Source organism: Excalfactoria chinensis, chromosome 6 (assembly GCF_039878825.1).
Source record: "Excalfactoria chinensis isolate bCotChi1 chromosome 6, bCotChi1.hap2, whole genome shotgun sequence".
Classification (NCBI taxonomy): Eukaryota; Metazoa; Chordata; class Aves; order Galliformes; family Phasianidae; genus Excalfactoria; species Excalfactoria chinensis.
In genome coordinates, this window is record NC_092830.1 from 3153366 (window position 1) to 3170761 (window position 17396).

General features: G+C 38.7%; 1 protein-coding gene across 1 annotated transcript in view; it reads left to right on the forward strand.

Moving 5' to 3' along the window:
- Window positions 1-17176, forward strand: part of LOC140253690 (mannose-binding protein-like) — a 175890-nt gene extending 158714 nt beyond the window's left edge. The window contains 8 exon segments of the mRNA XM_072339431.1: window positions 3544-3656; window positions 7530-7587; window positions 8575-8612; window positions 8614-8701; window positions 11164-11341; window positions 14028-14135; window positions 14295-14384; window positions 15207-17176. Of these exon segments, the coding sequence (XP_072195532.1) occupies window positions 3544-3656; window positions 7530-7587; window positions 8575-8612; window positions 8614-8701; window positions 11164-11341; window positions 14028-14135; window positions 14295-14384; window positions 15207-15580 (1047 nt within the window). The 3' untranslated portion in view covers window positions 15581-17176.
- Window positions 17177-17396: the final 220 nt, after the last annotated feature.

Sequence of the window (17396 nt, forward strand, 5' to 3'; positions counted from 1 at the left end):
TATTATAGAAGGATGCCTCACAGAGTACACAAACATGGTAGAAAAGAAGGAATTCTCTGTTTTCAGGGTGAGAGATGCAGATAAGGTCCTTGTTGAGGTAAGACAGGCTGGTGTAGCAGGTGTACAGCAGCTTCCATTGGCTACTTCCCCCATATAGATGAACCTTAACAGATTAATCAGATTCAGAGTTTTGGTTTGCAAGCAATGTGGATACCAAAGGGGTTGCGGGTTTTGTTTTGTCCACAGCTGAGCTACCCAGCCAAGTTATTGCGTGGCTTATGGTGATAACACTGGTGATGTAAACCCCAGCTGATTACTGCATACAAGAGATGGAATATTCCTTCAAGATATAACATTCTTTAAAGCCACTTCCTCTGAGTTCTTGCTGAAGCCGTTCTCCATGATCTTAGTAACCCTGCAATATAAACGCTATCTCAAAGGGATCCTTGTTGAAAGTGAAACTTGAGACTTCAGAAGCTCTCCATTGCCAAGCTATTGGACTGCTTGCTTCTCTGAGGAAGTCACACAGAGCAGTGCTATAGAATAAATAGCATCTAAGCATTATGAAACCGTTACCTGGAATAAATGGTGTACAGGCAGAAGAAATTGCTTAGGCATGTAAGTAATAAAATCCTTGTCAGTCGGGCCAGGAATTCGTAGAAATGAATCGTGTGATAAAAAGAGAACAATGGACAAGAGCGTAAGTGACAAGTTGGATACTGTTACATTTTCTGACTCTGATCTATCTGCCCCTTGGTGATTTGTCACAGGTATAAATGTGCATGTTGCTTAATATACGTATCAGATATGAGAAACGTTTCCAGCTGCACTACATAAATGATGTTCCCATTATGGTTTTACTGCAGCGTGGTAACAAATTCAGTGTCTTAGCAATGCTGCTTGGATTCCATGCTGCGGTTTGTCAGCCACATGACTTTCTCCCATCATTCGTTTTGTCATCAGTGAGAATTAATTTTCTTGTGTTCTGCCCTTTTAGAAAAGCAGACAACATCTGCTGTGCAGAGACTCAGGAAAGGAAACGAACATTATTTCTTACTGGAGGATGACATTAATGGCAATAAATCCTCCCAAGACCTTTTTTATCTATCATTTAACAGTCATTTCACAGTTATGTATGAAGAGGTGTAAAGTATGCTATCATAATCTAAACGTTGGCTAGAAAACATTGGCAGGAAAAGGTAGTTGTTTTTAAGAGCTTCTCTGGTATATACGAAGGTTTGGGGGGGATCTATTCCACATTTTTCAGAATAATTTCTGCATTTAGATGTACCATTCAAGCTAATATATTAAAATTAGGCTTTATAAAAAGAAAATGGGTAGACAGTGAGACGGTGGGTGCCGCATTCCAGCAGTGGTGACTGTGAGTCACTTCCATCGGTGCAGGCACAGCATGCAGGCTCTTCTTCGTGGCTGATGAAAAAACAGATAATGGTGATGGCTATGTTGAAAAAAGAGCGTTTTGTAGCTGAGAATTTGCTCTCAAATAGTGTTATTGTGTTCTTTGTGGCTGTTGTGGTTTTCATGGAAATAAATAGGAGGCATTACTTTCAGAGCAACTTACGTAATATTGATCAGACATTACAAGGGAAAGGTCTAACAGAATAACAATCATTATACTGAAGGTAGAAAACTCCCATTTGTTGAGACAAGACTGAGAAGTACTAGAGAATTTGGGAGCTCTCTCATAACAAATCCATTTTTGCATCTGTCGTCATGTTGGTGTACATTTGGTTCAATCTCTTTGGAAAAATCTAATGTTTTAAAATCCTGAGTTTGACAACTCTTCCATATTATTTGGCAACTGCTTTTTAAGACCCGTTAGGATTCGTTGCCAAATGTTTTTCGAAGACTAAGATGTGTGTTATGGAAGTGTAGCAAGCACAGAACTGAGAGTGAGTTGGCTCCTGTTTTATTGTATCATTTTTAGTTGGATTGCAAAATCTATTATGTACTCATTACATAATTCACGTGTTCCCTTGATATTGCTTCAGCACAACCTGCTTGTGTCTGACCTAACCTAAAAGTTTAGATGAGAGTTACTGCAGAAGAGCATGCAATGTGTGCAAATCAGGGCTAGGCGTCGTGCTCTCCTGTAGCTGGTGCTGAGCTCAGAGTAGCTGTGGACTGAGATGTAAGTGCAGCCAGTCAGGTGCATGGGCTTGTGACCGTGCTTTTCCTATACCCACATGGGAGATAGTTTGCCAGCCAGTTACAGGAAGGGATTGAGGGGAGAAGGATATCCCAGCTGTATAAGGAAGTCTTTTGTGAGACGGCATTTATTGTTTGTGCATCCATCTAGCTGCTAATAATACCTGTCTTCTTGTTGAATTTTTACAGAAAATGACATAGTGCTGTCATGGTGTGTGTGAAAAATTTTTGAGACAGCTGACTAAAAGGCATGTGAAATGTGAATTTCCCAATGGCATATAGTGACTAAAAAGCACAGTGTGCTATGTCAATCCAGACTGCGGATGCGCTACGCTATGCTGCAGTACCTCTTAATATGAGATATTTGTTTCTAAAGTCTTTGCTCAGAGTAAAACAGCAATGGTCAGTGGAAATGCTTTGGCAGGTGAAAAAAAGATGTTTCTCCTCTGATTTTGTTTACTGAAAAATGTGTAAATTTTGATTCTAGAATAGAAATTTCAGTGCTTAGAGCAAAACTACGATGAGGTCGCGTCACTATTGAACCTTAATTACTTAAAACCTCAGAAGCAATTGTTTCTTCCTCTGTTTAGCAAGAGCTTCAAATGGCATCAAGTGTTTGTCAGGATCCCAGTGTTACAAGGTTTAGCTGCTAATAGAAATGTTGGAATATATGCTGAAGGAAACATATGGCTTTGCAACTCAGAGAAGGATTTATTTAGTAGTAAAATTTTATTTAGGGATCGCTCATTAATTCTTAAATCAGCTTTTGGTTACAAGTGTTTGCTTAAGTTTATGCAACATAAATTGCGTACAACTAACGCTCAAATTATTCCCTATGAATAATGCATTTGAACAAATAGAGGCCTTTAATGTGTTTGCAGCTGATTTGTAGTCGGTTCATATTTTCTATGCCTGTGCTTACTTTTTTTTTCTAAGTTGTTTACCAGCTTAGGTTAGGAGTGGAATTTTACATAGCTGCAGGTATTTACTATGCAGTTGCAAGCCATGTGATTTATTATTACTGGTGCTTTTTTTTTCCCCCTCTCCTTGAAAGTCTCTGGGAGTCCACCTGCCCAGCAGCTTCCTGGAATGTTTACTGTGCAGGTAATAGAAAAAGAATTGTAAGCTGATTTTAAAAGTTACTCTGCTTCAAATCTTCTTCTGTATATTTCAGTTCATGCAATGGCTGTGCTATCATCCAATACATTATTGTTCATTCTGCCTGTATGAAAGTGTATGTGCCCAAATATGACAGAACAATCTCATGCATAGATTGTTCACATCAAACAACTAGAATGAATGGTGAGAAATGTTCCAGAAGAAAATGCTTTTGTTGAAAAGTTATGTTTTCTGAAATAGGATTGTTTCTTTCAGATCAGTTTTTGTGACATGGCTGCAACTGTTGCTATTGCTGGATCTGTGGGCTCTGGGGCAGCCCTGTTCATCTTCACCCTCGTGACGGACCTTTGGAGCCTGAATGGACCCAGGTAGTTCTCCTGATTCTTTTAATGGACGGGTTTGAATTGTGGTAGTTGAAGTTTCTGCTCCGTGCTCAACCCCTTGCTTGTTTAATCAATGAGTGCTAAATATATGCTGTGCAGATGAAAGAGCTGTGCTTAATATTGCACATGCCTTGTCCTAGAGTGATATAAACTTGCAGTAATGACTCTTGAGCAGAAGGCAATCAAGTGATAACAGCTGGTCAGAAGTGAGCATGAATGCAATGTCTAAGGCAAGAACTTCCAGGTCAGATTCCTTCTGATTCCATCTGGTGCATGCATCCATCTTTGGCTTAGCACAGATCAGTGACTGTGGCACTCTGTGTGGAAGGTGTGAAATCCAAAGCTATGCAGCTCTCTGCTGCTTCTCTCTGTACTTTTCTTAGTGCTATCATGGCTGTCTTGATTTGTTTTTGAATGTGATTTTCCAATGCAGTTTTCCTTTCGTAGTGAAGAGTTAAGCCATCCCTTCACATGACTAGCAAAAATAAGGAATGAAAAAATCTCTTATGTGGTAAAATACTGTGCCCCGGATCCACAGTGAAGAGACAGCATTTCAGTTAATTTCTGTGACTCCTGGGAGTTCTCTCACAACTAGAGTAGAGGGGAAAGCCAAATGGTGGGGGGCTCTCAGCCCTTTTCCCTGGCCCTGAGAAAAAATGACTCATGGATTGCTTTCCATGGATCAGCGGCCATGATGCTCTGCTAGGAGACTTTGTTGCCAGGACAACTGTTGCCAAGACAGACTGGTTTACCTTGGGAACAATTTCACTTTGTTATTTCTGTACAGCAAACCTTCTTCTGTATCCACTGTTAGAACTGTGTGAGAAGCTCTCGAGGCTCTAACTCCTGGTGGAAATTGAGAAACAGTAGGAAGGGAAAGTCATTCTAATCACCAAGAAGGGCTTTGCAGTCTTACATGGACCTTCATGGAGTTCATGATCTCACAGAACGTGTATGCCCTCTACAAACACAGGCCCTGAAATAGTACTGTGAGCCTCTTTGGGACATGGCATCAAGGGGATTCCAAACCTTACAGTTCTGTTCAACGACACTTAGTTGGAAATAGATGAGGTCTGTAGGGATATTCTGTGTTTTAATGCATCTGTATAGAAAATCTTACCATTTAGTACAGGGGCTGTGATTAGCAACCAGTGTGTGCTGAAAGCAGCAGGTTCCCCCACCTCACGCTGATGTGAAAATCTCATGCTTTTCAGAGTTACTGACATGCTCTCCAAGGATCATTTTGTTTCCTTTAGCTTTTCTTCTGATTTTTAGATCATCTGAAGAATTGCCTTCACTTCGCTTTATTAAAGGTATAGTGTTAATATGTGCAAAGTCAATAATCCCTTTTGTTACAAAGGTTTCTAAAGTTCTGGCATTAGCTTCCAGTTTTTGTTTTTTTTTTGCATTTAATAATTCTATTTCCATTGGAAAGTTTGTTGGATTATGTCAAAATATTAGGTCATGTTCAACACAGTGTATGTAATGTAGTTAAATTAATAACCTATTCTCCCAAGGAGGAGTACATACACCTACTGACCACTCTTGTTGCTGTCCATCCACCAGAGGTCACTTACTTTCCACTTAATCCATTATCAGCTCTGCTTTCAGTTCAGTTGTTAGCTTCTTTTGTTTTGCCCTCAGAATCCTGCTAATTACTTTGAATCCTTTCTAGAATCACTAAAACACAGAAAGAGAAGATCCTGATGAAACACGCTAAGCGCAGTTGTTTGGTTGATCCCATAACCTGAGTGGTTAGTCTCAGTAACCATCCTGTGCTTTGCAAGGTTTACTTCTCATATTGAAGAATTTTAAGTACAGCCTAATTCTGCCTTGTATAATCAGGTCTGTGTGGGATTCTTATCTGGATTCTTACCTGCTCAATTACAAAATCTTCCTCAACATGCACTTAAATTGAAAAGCAAAATGTATTTACAGCTTCGGAAACATCAACAGCATTCGAGCCTCTTTTGTTGCATATTGGAGAGGCCAGTGTTTGACAGTTTTTACTTGCAATATGAAGAAAGCCCTCTAGAATTCTTTACTGACTAGTCAATTAAAAGACACGAACAACTCATCCTATTTTGGCAGAAGCACCGTTCTACAGCTTACGTATCATAGAGCTCAACCTGCTCATTTTCAAGTAGAAAGGAGGAACTTGGTGTATGTGTTCTTGTTTGCCTGCTCCCTAAATGAGGAAGCTCATCATGAGCTGTAAACTTTGTTTGAAATCTTAAGCCTGATCTTCTTCTAAGTTAAGTATTTTGTTGTTGTTGCTGGGTTGTTGTTTTTTTTTGCCCGCTCTGCATCAGGTCATCTCGCTCTTAGACCTTCTCTAAAGTCTCTGTGTTCAGTTTCACAAACTCCAAAGCTTGGATCAGCATCTCAATTGAGACTGTTTGTAGTAAGAAACAGGGTTCATTTTTGTTTATAAGTGTAGTTCCAGACCAGAGTGCAGTCATTCAGTGTTTAAGAGAAAAGAAGGTGCGTTCAGCTTTGTACCTAGTTTATCATCTATCTGATTATTATGTACAGCCATTGGAAACTTTTGCACATTGTGGCTTGTACTAACAGCTACAGTGGATGGTGAGACTAGTAATGATTACAGTATTATTCCTATTCCTTCTAATCAGTGTTTTGGCTTTTGTTTTTTACTATGACGTTCTTTCTAGTGAGTTCTTCTGTAGAAATTTTGACCTCTTTCACAAGTAATGGAAAAGTTCTCTATATAGGCAGTGGGTACAGGAAATCCAAAGATTTAATCATTGGTGAAGATGGCCTCAAGGTAGAAACCCAGCGCCAGGAACAACTTTCCATGTAATCTTTGTGTCTGGCTGACAACTGAAAATAAAGAGAGCTTCAGCTCTGCTCCATTCTTCTTACTGTGCAGAAGTATAGATGCATAGTAGGTTACACAGGAAAGGGATGAATCACTATTAATTCAGAAGAACAGGACAGCTTAGATTTTGTGTAAAGGCTCTAATTATGCTCACTGTATGAGCACCTGTTAAGAACTGTGCTCCGTAATGCCTGGTCTGAGATTTTTATCTGAAATAAGGTTATTCCTAGGGTCTTGTTCTTCAGAACTCTTTAATCCTGCCTCTGATTGTCTCAGTGTAAGGTTTGAAATACTTTGTAAGCTCCTGGTTTGGAGATAAGAGCACACTGTTGGTCTGACATCAAAGTGAATCAGTGAGCTGGCTGTGCATTTCTATCTGCTGCTTTAGCCATACACTCCTTTGCAAACCTCTAGAAGCTGTCACCCTGCTATGCTGTGAGGAAAATAATTGGATGCATCTCCCACTTCTGTTGTTGCCTTACAACGTTGCTGCTGGTGAAGAGGACTCAAAACTGATGGCTCCAAAGTTAACTTTGAGACTTCAAAAGCCAGGTTTTCTCACGTGCTGGGCTGTTTGCTTCTCAGAAAATTGGAAGAGCTGCACTGTATACGAAAGAGCAGACAGACAATTCCTATAACCAAATGACATGCAGAAAGAAAGCATATTTGAGCATCTAAGCAGGGAGAAACTCAGTACTCAAACTGAGTATTTCTAGAGGAGGGGACGGCCTTATAGAAATGAGAAGAAAAATAATATGAAATCACAGGTCCAGAAAACTTCTAATAATTTTGAATACTGAATCGTCTGCCCTTGTGATTTTAATATGTCATTTGACTCAGGAATTTATAATAGTCCTGAAGGTTTGGATAATGCATATAAGTATATTGCTGTGCCACTGCTTCTGTGCGACAAATACATCTCTTGCTTCACATGATATGTTTAGTGTTCTGAGCTGGTGAGTACTAGGAGTAGGGTAATTGCTGAGATCGCTGTCTAATTCACATTTTGGTTCTTGCAGGTAGGAAACAGAAGTTCAACGGGGGCAAAATAAACCATAAGTTTTTGTGGATTACAGGGTGACAGTGTGAGCTCTGGAAGCCAAGTGTTGACAGCATATGGATACCACATTCTAGTTCTTCGCCAAGATAGCCAATCGATATCAAATTTCCAGCCTCTTATTAAGGGAAATAGACCTCTAATTCGAAATGTTTTCTTCGCGGTGTTGGCTTTTCAATGTTTTCATTGAATCATGGCTGAAAGAGTTTAAATTGATATTTTCAGCTGGAGATGTCTATCAGAGCTTCCTCTGGGTAAGGATGTTTTACGCAAGCAGAGTTGTTAGAGCCATCTAGCATCTGAGGAGTCTCAGAGTATCATTTTATACTACTCTTATTTCAGAACTATCCTTGGCAATACACCCAAAGACAAGCTATTCCTGTTATTGTACTTTTCATGCAGACTCCATTGAGTATTTTAGCCTGATCACTTCTTGATAGGAAAAGAAGTAGTAGGTGACTTACTCTATGTGTTAGGATTTGTTTCTTCATGCAATGTTGTCTTTTCTAATCTACACACAAATGCACCTGTTTGAGTTGTCTAATTTTTTTCCCATGGATAATTCAGAGTGTACTGCAGGAAAAATAGTCACTGCAGTCAAGCCAGGTCCAAGTCCTTATTTGAAGATAAATCCATTGACTGAATTAAGGCATAAAGCATTACGGTCACAGTGAATACCTTTCAGATATCCTGGTTTTTTTTTTTTGTTGTTGTTGGGTTTGGTTTTTTTTTGTTCTTCTCTCTCTCTCTCTCTGTGGTGGGGGGGTTGTTTTGTTTTGTTCTTCATTTGTACTGTAACAAAGTCAATATCTATCCAAGGCCAGGCAAAGAGCAAAGGGTTTACTCGCAGAATGTCATACGCAATTCCTGTAAATAGGGGTGGTAAGGTTGGAGTAGATGATCACTGGGATTGTGCAAGACAGAGATAAGCCAGAAAACCCCAAATAAAGCTCAAAATTACGGCTCTTAGTGGAAATGTAAAGGACTTTTTTTTTATCTCTTGGCAGTCTGGTCCTCCAGATAAAAATCCACCCGTCTTCTGTTTCTTCTCTACTACGTTCTGTCACACTGGCTGTCAGGAAAGCCAATGAAGTGATAAGGTTTTCATTGTGCACTAAGCAGGTAAAGGTGCTGGTAAGTAAAACTCTCTTTTGCTGTGATATGTATTTAACTGTACTGAGGCCTTTTCAACCCTTGCAAGTACAAGCATACCACTTAGAAAGTGGCTGCCCTAATGGTGCACAATAAACTAACGAAGACTGTTAGCAAGGTGTGATCTGTCCATTTAACAGTATTCTATCCCTTAGTATTCTCTATACTAATGTAATATTTACTTTTGAAAAGCACTTTACCCAGTATTTGACTCAATAGGGCTGTCCTTTTCTGTCAAATTTAGGCTTCAGGGCTGATGACTCAGAGGTGTCAGCTCCACGATTAGGACTGTTTTGCCTCCTGTCTCTTCCAGGATCAGTTCCCTGATTTTTTACCTTCATTCAGTGAGTCATGTGATAATATGTTTTTTATGGAGGAATGGAAGAATTTTTTGAGATATATCTCTCGAAATAGGTGTTCTGATATCACTTCCAGAACTAGCTACCTCCTAAGTATAAAAGGAGCTTCATTTCGGGGCCTGATTCTGATCTTTCTGCTTAAATATTCCTCAGTTGTGTAAGCCTTGAGACTCAAGGAGTGTTACTGCACCCACACTTGGTGCCATTCTCCATGTTGGAATCTCCATCCTCTCTAAACTTAAATATGGATTGCAGAATCTGTGTTTCCTATTTTAGGAAATCCCTAAGATTTTTTCTGATACAGTGGGAACATTTTGCTTTAAAAAATATATATATGTATAAATAAATCCAAACTAATGTTGATACAAACTGTCATTAATGTCTTTTTGAAGTGATACAGCTGCCAGGAAACTCTGCCACCGATTTCTTAGAGGTGAAAGAGACCCTTTGGTTCTCCTAGACTAAAGACTTGGAGCGATCATCTTGGAAAACTTCAGAGGTAAACAGGTGGTAGCTTCAGAAGGCTGGCAGCCAAAAACAACAACAGTCTGTGTGTTAGGGACTCTGTAGTGACAGTATTCTCTGCGAGATTTTGGTTTTAAATTTATTTTGTTGGACCATTATTGCGAACCTTTTCGTACTGCCTTCGTGAGAGACAGAAGTGGCATCTTCTTTGGTACCAAATAATGAGCCAAGTATAAAAATTCAACAGAAAAAGCACTTGGATGGATGAGAAGAGCTGTATTTTGTCTGTGATGCTGGATAGGAAAAATTAACTGGATTCAAGCTCTGTTATTACTGGTCAGCTAAGTCATTTCCCATGTTTAATTGCAGTTGCTCCAGGTTTGGATGTGAGCCTACAGCAAAGTATGCAGAAAAGTGGTGCTTCCTCATCTGCTTTCTGTTCCTAGTGATAGTAAGCGATAAGCTAGTGAGTGCATGTTATATTTCACTTTATCAGATGAAACAAGACAGAGTAGGGTGTTCTCCATGGGGAATTTTTCCTGAGGCTTAAAATTAAAAATAATACTAAAGCGATTAGCAAAATTCATGCTGGATATGATTTTCTCTCCTTATCTCCTCGTTTAAGGCAATATTTCCTTAAACGTATTTCCTACTTTAGGCTAATTAGTAGAACTGAGAGGAAATAAAGCCAGTTGACTTAGTACTCATTTACCCTTTCAGTCTGTCAGATCATGTTGGTGGTAGCTTCATTTTGTTGTTTGTTTGTTTGCTTTTGTTTTCAGTTAAAACATATGGGTCGTTTTTGCATCAGATTTGAAAATCATATTAAAACTGAGGATAATTATTTTGCTGCAGCTCATCAGAACATAATGCAGAGCTTTATCTTACGATGTTATTGCCTGTCACTGTTCTGCTCAGAGAGGGCAGCAAAGTATTGCAGATCTGGGACTGAAGAGAACTTGAGCTCTGAGGCATGATACTGAGGAAGTAATGTATCTTTATTAATATACAAGGGGTGGAAGGAGAAACTGAGAAGCAATCAGATGATGACTATCTAAGTACACCTGAAATTTCTCTTCTTTAAGCTATCAGCGTTTGCTAGTTCTGAAGGTGTTATCAAAAGAAATATCTTAATCTCTCTAAGTTTGAGCACACGCTAATGCTAACAGCTGTAGAGAGAAGAGTCTCTGCAGAGATGAAGCAGCTGGAGAGTTTAGGATTCATTGTGAACTGTCATTCTGTATGAATCATTTGGCGTAAAGAGAAATTATTTAAGTTTAAATTTGCAATGAAAATATATATATATATTAAAATGGATTTGCAGCATGGTGAAATGGATGGTATTTTTATTATACCTCGACACTTTCAGATTTTTGTAAGCTTCGTTGTTTGTCTTTTGGTTTATATACATAAGGATACAATCAGAGGCTAGATTAAATGATTCATACACTAGCCCTTGTTCTTGCTCTTTGGAACAAAGATTGAAGTATATTTTCTTGGCTATGCAGGCAACGCTTTCCTAGACAGCCCTTTAAAATGGTCATGTAAATGGAGAAAATTGTGATACGACTCTGCTTTATTTGTCACAGATTTGTGGACTTAGCAATGACTCTTCTTCAGCCTTTCATTGCCGTACTACTTTGTCTATCACTGATGATGGCAACAAGTTCACTTACCACAGATAAACCTGAAGAGAAAATGTATTCCTGTCCCATCATTCAGTGTAGTGCTCCTGCAGTCAACGGATTACCCGGCAGAGATGGAAGAGATGGTCCCAAAGGTGAAAAGGGAGACCCAGGTACACAGCATTTATGAGTAGTGTATTTTTGACGCTCCTTTTCAGCCCTTTAGTCTTATTCTATGCCTTTTCTATTCTTCTGCTTTTCTTTTCTCCTTCTTCTCTGCTCTGTTAACCTTTTATAGCTTCTTCAAGTTTGTGGAAAGCTGTCTATAAACACTTGCTTTTTAATTCTATTCCAGATACTTGTATGTAATAAATAAATTTTTAAAAAACTCCATACAAACATAAAGTCACATTTTTCACAGTGGCCCATAAAATGGAGATAAAACAATATTTCCAATGTACCATTTATATTCTGAGCCGCTTACAGAGTTTCCTACATACCTTACTAAATTACATCTGCTTTCCTTTCCAGGGGCCACCTCTCAAAACCAGAAATCATGCTTGCTAAAGTTGGCTACTAACCTAATGATAGTAATTGTTTTTCTTCAAATTAACTAAGTCCCAGCAACTGAATTCCCCCAAGACACGATATGACAAACAGTTGCTGCAAATAAACAGATCAGGAAGTGCTTTCTGTCACACAGTAGAACAAAGTCACCACCTTTTCCTAAGATATAAAATGGTTTCTGAGAAAATACTTAATGAGTACACACAGAACTGTATCTTTCCTTACAGCATAGGATGTAGTAAGAAGTTTTTCCTCGTTTTCATGTGGAATTTCTTGTTCTGTCACTAGGCACCACTGGAAGGAACCTGCCCCCACTTATCTCCTGCACCGTAGACATTTACAAGCATTGATAAGATCCCCTCTCAGTTTCCAGTACTGCAGGCTGAACAGTCACAGATCTCTCAGTCTTTGCTCATATGAGATGTTCCAGTCCCCTAATCATCTCTGTGGTCCTCTGCTGGACTCTTTCTAGGAGATCCCTGTTCTTATTGAACTAGGGATCCCAGAGCTGCACACAGTGCTCCGAATCTGGTCTCACTAGGGCAGAATAGAGGGTGAAGATTATCTCCTTTGACCTGCTGTCCACGCTCTTTATAGTGCACCCTAGAATACCATTGGCCTTCTTTGGCACAAAGTCACCAGACCTTTATCCACAGAGTTAGTTTCCAGTAGGTCAGCCCCTAAATTGCACTGACACATGCAGTTATTCCTCCCTCAATGTAGAACTCTACACTTGCCCTTGTTGAACCTTATAAGGTTCCTTTCCATCCAACTCTCCAGTCTGTCCAGGTATTGCTGAATGGCAGCACAGCCTTTTTCTGTCAGCCACTCATCCCAAGTTTATATCATCATGTCATGTCTATGCTACACCTCTTAGAGTTAGCTAATTACTTTTCAACATCCAAGCAAATTCCTATCAGTATGAATACCACTTGATATGTGTTTAGTTATTCAGGTTGCCCAGAGAAGCTGTGGATACTGCATCACTGAAAGCGTGCAAGGCTGGGTTAGATGGAGCTCCAGGCTTCCTGATGTAGTAGGTGGAAACTTTGCCTATAGCAGGGAATTGGAACTTGATGATCTTTAGGGTCCCTTCCAACACAAGCCAATCTATGATTCAATTATATGACGTAAGACATAAAATTTATGAAGTATGTCAGTGTTCTGTATAGACACTTTCAGTATCATGTATCCTCAGTCTGCTCCCTGCAGTATCATGTCTGAAATATGTGAAGCCATCACGGCCTGATTAAATAACCACTTCAGAGGTATGCTTGACCTTTATTACATTTTATCTAATTTTCTAGGTAGTATATTATAGTATATGGTTGGCTCACATGTAATGGCTTTCTTACTTTGGACCATGTGTACTTCTGCAGTAACTAAGCTTTAGTTACATTGGATTTTCATTGTCATAAATAGAGTTAGGAATTTTGCATCACAGTGATTTTTCATCAAAGTAATGCAGTTTCTAGCAAATGATTATTTTTTTACAGGAACAATTTTCAGGTGGACGTAGGGGTGGTGTTTTACAGAATGAATGGGTTGGAAGACTTGGGCAATGGCAAAATGAAATGTTATGGACCTCTATAAGTTAATATAGTGTTGTAACACCTTGAGGATGTTTTTGTTAGGTGTCACATTCTTCTATTTACGGAGTTAGGACTTCTGGCCATGCTCCATTTCTTGGTTCTTTGCTGTTCAAGATGTATATTACAAATAATTATTCCTTTGAGATAAAATGCATTTACCACATGGGGTGGTTTGTTTTTTTCAGCCTTCATAAGTATTCACCTTGAATTTGAGGATGTTTTGTGTACAAACCCCAAATACTGAGTATTTCCCAAAAGAATTTCATCATTCATAATGTGCAGGGTAATCTTACAGTGCATTGTAGAAAACTTAAGATGACAAGTGAGTATTAGGAAATCATGGATGACCAAGAAGTCCTCTAATGTTGTGGATTATCTCCTTTTCTGATTGGCGTGAATTGGCTTTATTTTGTTGATGAAAAGCTTAAAGCAGAAAGACAGCTCTACCAACATTATCCATTTCCCGTTCCCATACCAGTATCATCCCTTTCTTGCGAGCATATTCATCTCTTTACCCCCTATCCTCAGCTGGGATTTGCAGTCATCTTCCTAAGAGGGTCTTCAGTGTTTGTGTCTTCTGCACACTGTTGGTACTTGTTGAACTATTCTTTAGTTCAAGACTCTTGAAGCACTAAGGAAACGTGGTGGTAGAACACGCTCTGAGAACATTTAAGTTGTTTTCTCTCGAATCAAACTCTAGGAGAAGGATTGAGAGGTCTTCAGGGTTTGCCTGGAAAAGCAGGACCTCCAGGATTAAAAGGAGAAGTGGGACCACAAGGTGTGAAAGGTCAAAAAGGAGAACGTGGAAGTAAGTAGTAAAGCTCTCATGTTTCTATCATCTGCAACACGGCCTATGGTTTCTGCTCTGGAAACCAAACCTCTCACACATAGAATCATATTAGATGAAAGGAAGCAGTGGTGTAATTATTTTTAAGATAAATTGCTAAATAATGCCCTTAATTCCTAGTTGATGTAAGTGATGACCTGCACCAACAAATAACTGCTTTGGAAGCGAAAATCCGGGTACTGGAAGATGACTTAAACAGATACAAAAAAGGTAAGATACAGTCAATGTTAGTTTTCTTTTTGAACTTCTCATACAATTATTATAAGATGGTAGACCTCCTTGACGCTAATCCTGAACACCTGTTAAAGACAGTAAGGTAAAATAAATGTCTGTTAAAGAAACAAATGCATTTCAAATGGGTTGTTGCAAGCCTTGTCTTATCTATTAAATGAGCAAGACCCTCACTTTCCATTGGTTTGGGGTGGTTTTTTTGGGGGGGTGTACCTGACAGGTACATGAACTATAGATATCTATTTCTCCCCTGATCATTAATGTTTTCAAGACAAATATTCAGTTTCCCAGGCTCACTAAACCTGTTCCTCTGTGTCTTTTTTTGTGCTCTCTGGTTTTAAACTCTGACTTTCGTTACAGTCTCTTACCTTTAGTTTCTGTGATCCCAGGTTAAAGCTAATAGGTATGAAATATCTCCTAATGGCAGCTCAGTTCCTCTGCATGAATTTTAATTAGTCTCTGATTTTTGCATTGAGACCTGGCAAGGTTTTTTTGTCATGCTAGCAATTTGATTTAGGGAGGAAGTTCCTTCAGATCTTGATTCAAGAGCTGTAAAATGGGAGCACAAAAACCATTAAAAATTATTTGTGATCCAAGCCTTGTGAAAATCCCGTTTTATTAAAATGTGGATTTGGTATCTCCAGGCTTAGTTTAATTTCTGTTGGATTCTGCCTACTACTACAAGTAGTCTGCTTGTACTAAATAGCAAAAAACTAGTAATAATTGAGATATTATGGATAAGTTACTTCAGAATCATCAGTTTATGGTGTAATTCAACGTGGTGTTTGCTTTTTCTTCTAGCCATGACTTTAAAGGACATTGTGAACGTTGGTAAAAAAATGTTTGTCTCAACTGGAAAGAAAGATAATTTTGAAAAGGGAAAATCCCTGTGTGCAAAAGCTGGAAGTGTGCTTGCCTCTCCTAGGAATGAGGCTGAAAATGCAGCTTTAAGCAACTTAGTTAACCCTTCAAGCCGAGCTTATCTTGGGATATCTGATGCACAAACTGAGGGCAGATTCACGTACCTGAGCGGTGGGCCTTTAACTTACAGCAACTGGAGATCTGGAGAACCAAATAATCTAAATAACGAAGACTGTGCAGTGATAGAAAGCTCTGGAAAATGGAACGATTTAGACTGTTCAAATTCAGATACCTTCATTATTTGTGAATTGTGAGCAGCTGATAAATCTAAGAAAATCAGTCCAACTTTCTTCTCTTGGCTCTGTGGTTGTGTAGAAGATGGTTACTATTCTGCCGAGTAAAATAATGAGAACCAGTTTATAGTTGTTTTCTCTTTGGCATTCAGTTTTGAATTTCCTAGTGAAACAAACCTATTTGTTCACTCGTTGTGAATTAATTTGTTTGCCACATGATATGCTGAGCACCTTACGTTTATGGTGTAGGCTTCAGAAAGGTTTAACTCCATGTCAGCTCCAGTATAACCCCCTGGACTTGGTGCCCACTAACGTTTGAAAGGTATTTTCCATTTCATGGACTAGCACAATCCAGCTTCTTAGCTTTATCTGCACTTTTTGAATTGTTGAACTTAAAATGTGAACCAAAATAAATTTTAAACATTTAAACCATACATCTCATTAGAAAACATGGATATGTTTAGTTAAGAGAACAGTTTGAATCTGGCTTATGGAATATAATGAGCTACTTTAAAACCTATTATTATTATTAAGTGATTAAGCTAATAAATGGTATTTCTGCTCCATCATACTCTTATGTTCCAAGTCTAACATATCAATCAAACTGGTGTTCATTATGTGGAATATATGTTGGTTTGATTTATTGATTTATTGATTTTCATTCAGTTTTGTTGAGGCAAAGTCAAACATTGCAATATACCTCTAGATTAATTGGTCGGCCTCACAACTGAAATGGAAATTGTTGCTATAGAGTCTGTTGTTATGGAGATACATTTAACTGCTGTCATGCTTGCAAGCAGTAAGGAGTAGAGCTTTTTTGTTTGGTCGGATAGTGAGCTCTCACTTCGCTCAATACGGAGGCTTGATGTGGAGCATGAAGAAACCGTGGCTCTAATGTATTCTCCAGAAGCTGTCAAGTGTAAAATAGTCTTAACTGCGCTTAGTTCACAACAGCTCTGAGGTTAAAATAACATCGTACTTTGTCACAAGAGACATTTTAGGCAGCAGAAGAGAAAAATAACTACGGACTGTTGAAGGACATGAGCTTTCTAGAGCATGAGATATATGCTAATCTGCATCGTATTTTCCTTGTATTAACAATGTCAACTGCATTCCTTTCCTTCACTAGTTGGTGTCCTGCAGCTGTGGAAACAAGAGCTTTTAACATTTTGTCTGGGAATTTTTAATCAATATTTATTAAATGAAAATGCAAGATAGAGCTCAATATTTAAAATACAGATTTGGGTTAATTTAGGGCAAAAACAAAGAAAGAAGATGCATTCTGGAGAGTTGAGTACCATCTTGTCATGTTCCTCTGTTTAGAGATCTTTGGTAATTCAGTATCCAGTGTATTTACATGGAAAGAGCAAGTAAGTCAGTCTGCTTTGAGGTTATCTTCAAAAACACCGTGGTATGTTTTGTGACCATTTCATTTCAAGCTGGTCTAAGAGTGGTGCCTCCAGTAGGTCAGCTGGTAAGTCGCTGTGTCTTAGCTGCTGATTTGAAAAGCATTTGGAATAATATTTTGCAGGCTCTGTTTTCCTGTTGTCATTGTGAAAACATAATTTCACCTCGTAATGCTCAAAATAAACTGCTAAAATCTTACTGCTATGTAAGAATTTCTCTTTTAGACTGCATCTACAGCTTCAGTCATGCTGAGAGAAGCCATTACAGAATGATAATATAAGCTTTTGTGATCTGTAGTAGTTTGGAGACAGTGATGAGAAGAATAAATATAGCAATGCTTGGATATACGTATGTGATATTTCTTTACACACTATTATTTTAAAACAAAAATATTCTAAGTAAATGAAAGCTGGTGAGATTTAAGTTAGAT